Below are 6,916 nucleotides of genomic sequence, written 5' to 3'. Positions count from 1 at the left end.
ACGGGAGCTGTCAGTCACCCGCACAGGCTCGACCTGGACCAATGGGCTGCCTTCTCCTCCCGCCTCCCCCCCACCCCTCGCGGGCCGGCGCGGCTCCTCCTCCCCCATCTCCGGAGGCTGCCCGCCCGCCCGGCGCTTACTGTTGAGGCCGGCTGGCGGCGGCACAGGCGACTCCCCTTCCTCGCAGTTGTTGTTGTTGTTGTGCAGGGGCGGTGGCTGCTCTACTAAATGAGACGACATTGTCGGGCGGCTGGAGGAGCGGTGGCCGCAGCGGACTGCCTCCGGTTCTCGGACAGCAACACAACAAGCCGAGTCCCCCGCCCCCTTTTCTGCTCCTGCGCAGTCCCTCCCCGCCCTTGACGTCAGAGCCCGCCCCGGCCACGTGACGACAACACCACCAGCAGGGGCGGCGGGGGCGGGGCGGGGCGGCGCGGGGCGTTCCCGGCGGACACGGACGTGGAGACGCGGGAGGCACGCTGACGCGCGCGCCGGGAATGTGTTCCTGCGAGTCTGGCGGCGGCGGGACGGTGAGTTACGCGGCTGGAACCGGGATGCGGTGGAAGCGTGCAATGAGGAAGCGCGAGGTGCTCCTGTGCCGGCTCCCACGTCTCCCACACCCACGGATCAACATTGTTTTATCCACCCGTGAGCGCTCATTTCCGTGTTCACGTCGGCGAGGCCTCACTTCTGTCAGAGGTGATGCTCCTGGCAAAGGGAGAAAAGACCCAGTGCCTCCCTGTCATCAACCTGAAATAAAGCTGGTAAAACCTGAGCAGTATCAGGCAGACCAGCCTTTCAGTTGTTCAAGAGTTTCAACAGTTTTAATTACAAACGTTACACGCGATCATTGTGAAAAAAGAAATGGAAAATTTCAGGAAAACATCGAGAAGAAAATAATCACCCAGGTCCCGTCGCCAAACTCACTTCTGGGGCTTGACTCGGGAAGCCTGTCCCCGGGCGCGGGCGCTGCTTCCCCGCGCACATCAGGCCCCCCACCCCACCCCCCACCCCCCACTCCGTGTCGCCGGCCTCTGCGCCTGCCCTGCCCTCGCCCTGGTTTACGCGTGGCGCGCGTTTCTCTCCGGCGGTCACTGTCTTTTACTTTGTATTACTCTGCAGGCGTTTAAAAACTTCACGTGATCAACTCGATTATTTTTATATGACTTGGAAGTAACCTCACACCGAGATTGTGAATTATTCCTTGTAAGTTTTTCTAATTTTCTTAGAGGTTTAATTTTTCTACTTCGACCTTAATTCAATTTTGAAATTTATTTTTGTTGTGTTGTAAATTACTTCAGTCTTCCTAAGTGAGTAATCAGTTGATCCAATAATATTAATTTTTAATCGTCCTTTTCCACACCGATGAAATTGGGTTTTATAGCCTAAATTCCCACAAAAATGTGAGTCTGTTCAAGGACTCTCTACAGTAGTTCTGTTAGATAAATACTAGAGCAAGTGTCTTCTCATTTGTCTTTTTGAAAATTTTCCTAATTACTTTGCAACTTTAAAATGGACTTGTCCAAAGTTGACCATATGTTGGTAATTATTGAAGCTAGGTGATGAATATATTAAACTAGTCTTCTTATTTTTGTATATATTTGAAAAACTTCATACTAAAACGTTTCTAAAGAGGATTGATTTGTCAAATCTCATTGCAAATTCTTTTAAGATTTTGGTTGGAAATGTTTTCAATTAGTAGATTAATCAAGGGAATAACTGACATATTTACAAAGATGTTTTCCCATTCAGACTATGATGTCTCTTCTTTTACTGTTTTTCTTTTAAAAGTTGCTTTTTGAAAAATGTCTTAAACATTTCTTTTTTTAAAATATATTTTATTGATTTTAGAGAGGAAGGGAGAGGGAGAGAGCAATAGAAACATCAATGATGAGAGAGAATCATTGATGGGCTGCCTCCTGCACGCCCCCTACTGGGGATCCAGCCCGAAACCCAGGTATGTGCCCTGACCTGGAATCGAACCTGGGACCTTTCAGTCCACAGGCCTATGCTCTATCCATTGAGCCAAACCAGCTAGGGCAAAAACATTTCTTAAGATTTTTTGAGTTTTGTATAATCTTATGGTCACTTTATTAAAAATATTAGTAAGTTTCCTTTTCTATAGTCAAGTAGATGAAGTTAAAATTACATTTTAAGGATTGGTTCCCCTAAAGAAACAGTTCCCCTAAGGAAGCATACAGACCTAGTGTTTTTAGGGAGGTTAGTTTTGTTTCTGTGGGATGTTACCTTTATTTCTTATTTTGTGTTATTTGTCCTCCATTTTTTTCTTGATTATATTACCTAATGGTTTATCTATTTTATTGACGCAAATCTAATTGCTTCTTCCTAACTGTATTATTCTTAACTCTTTTTAACAGCTTCATTGAGATATAATTCACCTACTATAAAATTAATCACAATTCAGTGCTTTTATTATATTCAGAGTCATTAAGCTATCAGCACAATCTAATTTTGGAACACTTTTGTCACCCAAAAAATAAACCCTTTTCTCATTAGCCATCACTCCTCATCTTTTCCTAACTTCTTATATTTGATGCTTTTTTCATTCTTTCTTTAATTATTTGGATATTTAAGAATTTTCCCTGGCCATAGTGTATTTTTGTATTATTTCTGGTTTAGAGATTCTTACTTTTTCTCTGAAGCCTAATATATGGTTCCTTTGGGGGAATGTTCCAAGAGTATTTGAAAAGAAGGTATATAGCTTCTATGTTCAGGGTATCAGGCTTGATATATATTGATTTCAGAGAGGAAGAGAGAGGGAGAAAGAGATAGAAACTTCAATGATGAGAGAGAATCATTGATCGTCTGCCTCCTGCACACCCCACACTGGGGATCAAGCCCACAACCTGGGCATGGGTCCTGACTGGGAATTGAACCAGGACCTCCTGGTTCATAGGTCGATGCTCAACCACTGAGCCATGCTGGGTGAGCAAAATATATTTTTATTTTAGAGAAGAAGGGACATTTATATTTTCCTCCTCTTTGTGTGTTAATACCTTCTACTCCTAATATGTTTCTATTTCTTCTCTCTCCTTTCATTATAGTTGATGCATAGATATTCATAACTGTCTCTTTATCATTGTGGTCATAATTTTGCCCTCAGCTGAACCTTTCTGATATTAAAATGATGATGCTGGTTTTGTTATTGCTGTTGTTGGTTTTTTGTTTAGTTACAACATTCTGATTGTACCTTTACCCATTCCGTTAATTTTCCACTTTCTGAATCACTTCCCATTAGGTGTATAACTTGATAACTGCAAAAAGTAGTCTTTGCTTTAGAGCCTAGCTAGAGGTGTTTTTTTTTTTCTTTTGATAGAATCATTTAACACATTTGCTTCTATTGATAATATAAATGTATTTGGATTTAATATTGTTATTTTATATCTTAAAGTATCTTTCATTGTGGGCCGATTTGTTTTACACCATATTTCATCTTAAAACTTGAAATTTTTACATTTGTTTAGTGATTTGCCTTTATAACTATATATTTATATAATTCTTTTCATTTCTATTTCTTCCCTTTTTTGTTTTTTGTTAATCCTCACCTGAGGATAGTCTTTTCCATTGATTTTTATTTTTTAAGAGAGAGAATGGAAGGGAAGGGGAGAGACACAGAGAGAGAAACATTGAAATATCAATGTGAGAGAGACATATTGACTGTTTGTCTCTCACATGTGCCCTGACTGGAGCCGGGGATCGAGCTTGCAACCCAGGTACGTGCTCTTAATATGTTTTTTATTTATTTCAGAGAGAAAGGGAGAGGAAGAGAGAGAAACATCAATGATGAGAGAGAATCATTGATCAGCTAGCTGCCTCTTGCACACCCACTACTAGGGATCGAGCCCACAACCTGGGCATGTGTCCTTGACCAGAATTGAACCTGGGACCCTTCAGTCTGGAGGCCAACACTCTATCCACGGAGCCAAACCAGCTAGGGCCATGGTCGGCAAACTGCAGCTCGCGAGCCACATGCGGCTCTTTGGCCCCTTGAGTGTGGCTCTTCCTAAGCCTTAGGAGTACCCTAATTAAGTTAACAACAATAGTTTAAGTTTAAAAAATTTGGCTCTCAAAAGAAATTTCAATCGTTGTACTGTTGATATTTGGCTCTGTTGACTAATGAGTTTGCCGACCACTGAGCTAGGGCCTCAGGTACATGCTCTTGACCAGAATCAACCCCAGGACCTTTCAGTCCACAGGACTATGTTCTAACCACTGAGAAACTGGTTAGGGCTAATTTCTATTTCTTTGTTTTGTTTTTTATTAATCCTCACTCTAGGATATTTTTCCATTGAGTTTTCGAGAGAGTGGAAGGAACGGGGAGAGACAGAGAGAGAGAAACATCAATGTGAGAGAGACACATTGACTGGTTGCCTCCTGCAAGTGCCCCAACCACGGCCAGGGATGGAGCCTGCAGCCCAGGTACATGCTCTTGACTGGAATTGAACCTGGGACCCTTCAGTTCATAGGCTGATGCTCTATCCACTGAGCAAAACTGGCTAGGGCTAATCTGTATTTCTTTAGACAGTTTCTTTTAATGCCCAGAAAGGAGCAATAATGAAATTAGTATAAGTCCTCTTCTTCCACCTTTCCCTCAACTACCTACCTAATTTTTAGTTGATCATACTCAATATTTACTTTTGTAGTTTTAGATAGAGTTGTATATCTGTCACTTGACTCATCAACTTAATATGATAAATTTGATGAGTTTACATAAGATAGTATATCTTGCCCTCTCTCTTTTCTCCCTTTTCCCCACCACAACCAACTTTTGTTAATTATTAATTTCAACATTATTAGAGTTTATATATCAATGTATGTATCCGATAAAAACTGCCACAATCATGCCGCATAGCAAACCACCCCAACTCATTGCCTTAAACAAGAAACATTAATTCTCTCTCATGCATCTGAAGGATAGTTAATATAGACTTTGCTCAGATGTATTTAGTTTCAAAGTGAAAGGTGGTCCAGTTCTGCTCCCCTGTCGGTCATCTTCTTTGGACCATGGGTTGGTCAGGGCATGTTCCTCTCACTGTGGTGAAAGAAGCTCGAAAAGAATGAGTAAATGCAGCTCTGAACTATCATTTCATGCACATTCTGTTGGCCAAAGCAAGTCAGATAGACACCTGCAAAGTGAATTTGCAAAAAGAATAGATTCTGGGAGGATGAAGAATTGGGAACAATAAAGTAACCTACAACATTACATCATTGTTTTAGTTTCAATTCTGTAGTTATATATTCACTGCACATTATGGGTCCCATTGCCACAATTTATGCAATTTCTCTGGCTAGCTGAACTTTTCTGAGGATAGCATTCCTAAGATAATGCATTTCTAAAAGGTTGGCCTGTTGGAAGATTGGCCTGTTGGCTGTGGAATTTTTACTTGAAACATCCTTTCCCCCCACAATAATTGACATACAACAAACCACATATTTCTAAATACACAATTTGACGACCTTGGACTATGTGTGTACATTGTGAAACCACCACCACAATCAAGATAGTGAACATATCCATCATCACCAACATTTCCCTAGTGCCCTTTTTAATATATATATTTTATTGATTTTTTTACAGAGAGGAAGGGAGAGGGATAGTGAGTTAGAAACATCGATGAGAGAGAAACATCGATCAGCTGCCTCCTGCACATTCCCTACTGGGGGAATGTGCCCGCAACCAAGGTACATGCCCTTGACCGGAATCGAACCTGGGACCCTTGAGTCTGCAGGCCGATGCTCTATCCACTGAGCCAAACCAGTCAGGGCCCTAGTGCCCTTTTTAATTTCTCCCTTTTGCCCCTACCCTTTCTTTCCCAGATGATCAATGATTTTGATTTCATCATTGTGAAATTTGAAGGAGAGAAACCAGCCAAGACCACTGGACTTCTGACTTACAGAACTGTGAAATAATAAGTTTGTGTTGTTTTAACCCTCTAAGTTTGTGGTGATTTGCTTGGAAGCAATAGAAGATGAATTTATTATATATCCTGCTTTAATATAATTTACTTTTAAATTAAGAGATCAAAATGATACATTGATTAGTTATAAGAAATGAATGAGTTTACAACTTTTGAACTAATGCCTCTTACTAGATATTTCTTCCTTTATATTCTGTTGTTAACATACTACAAATTTTATTGTCATTGTCCAGAATTTCCACTAAAATGTGTAGTCATTCTCTTGTTTGGGATTTTTTTTAATATCTATATTGTTGAAAGTATTACATATACTTTTCCCCCCATCAACCTCCTCAAGCCAGCCCCTGTCCCCCCCTACTTTAGGTCTGCCCCACCTCCCCGCCCCAGATCCATGGGTTATGCATACACATACACACACACACACACACACACACACACACACACACACACGGTCTTTGGTTGATCACCTCCCATCCACCCAACTTCCCCCACCTTCTCTCCGAGATTCCACACTGTGTTCTATGCTTCCATGACTCTGGATCCTTTCTGTTCATCAGTTTATTTTGTTACTTAGATTCCATATATGAGTGAGATCATGTGATACTTGTCTTTCTCTCACTGGCTTATTTTGCTCAGCATAATACTCTCCAGGTCCTTCCATGCTGTCTCAAAGGGTAAGAGATTCTTCTTTTTTACTGCTGCATAGTATTCCATTGTGTAGATGTACCACAGCTTTTTTATCCACTCATGTACTGATGGGCACTTGGGCTGTTTCCAAATCTTAGCTATTGTAAATAATGCTGCTATGCACATAGGGGTGCATATATTCTTTCTGATGGTGTTTAGGGTTTCTTAGGATATATTCCTAGAAGTGGGATCACTGGATCAAATGGCAGGTCCATATTTAATATTTTGAGGAAACTCCATACTGTTTTCATAATGGCTGCACCAGTCTGCATTCCCACCAGCAGTGTACTAGG

The 6,916-nt window shown here is 41.5% G+C and overlaps 1 protein-coding gene across 3 annotated transcripts in view; it reads right to left on the bottom strand.

Moving 5' to 3' along the window:
• Positions 1-351, bottom strand: part of BNIP3L (BCL2 interacting protein 3 like) — a 30,023-nt gene extending 29,672 nt beyond the window's left edge. For 2 of the 3 annotated variants that reach the window (XM_023759106.1, XM_023759107.1), the window contains exon 1: positions 141-351. In XM_023759106.1, the coding sequence (XP_023614874.1) occupies positions 141-240 (100 nt within the window). In that variant the 5' untranslated portion in view covers positions 241-351. The remainder of the gene's footprint in view (positions 1-140) is intronic. The other variant, XM_006095025.3, reaches the window with a different exon arrangement.
• Positions 352-6,916: the final 6,565 nt, after the last annotated feature.

This window comes from Myotis lucifugus, unplaced genomic scaffold, assembly GCF_000147115.1.
Source record: "Myotis lucifugus unplaced genomic scaffold, Myoluc2.0 scaffold_148, whole genome shotgun sequence".
NCBI lineage: Eukaryota > Metazoa > Chordata > Mammalia > Chiroptera > Vespertilionidae > Myotis > Myotis lucifugus.
This window is presented reverse-complemented; position numbering and strand designations above follow the sequence as displayed.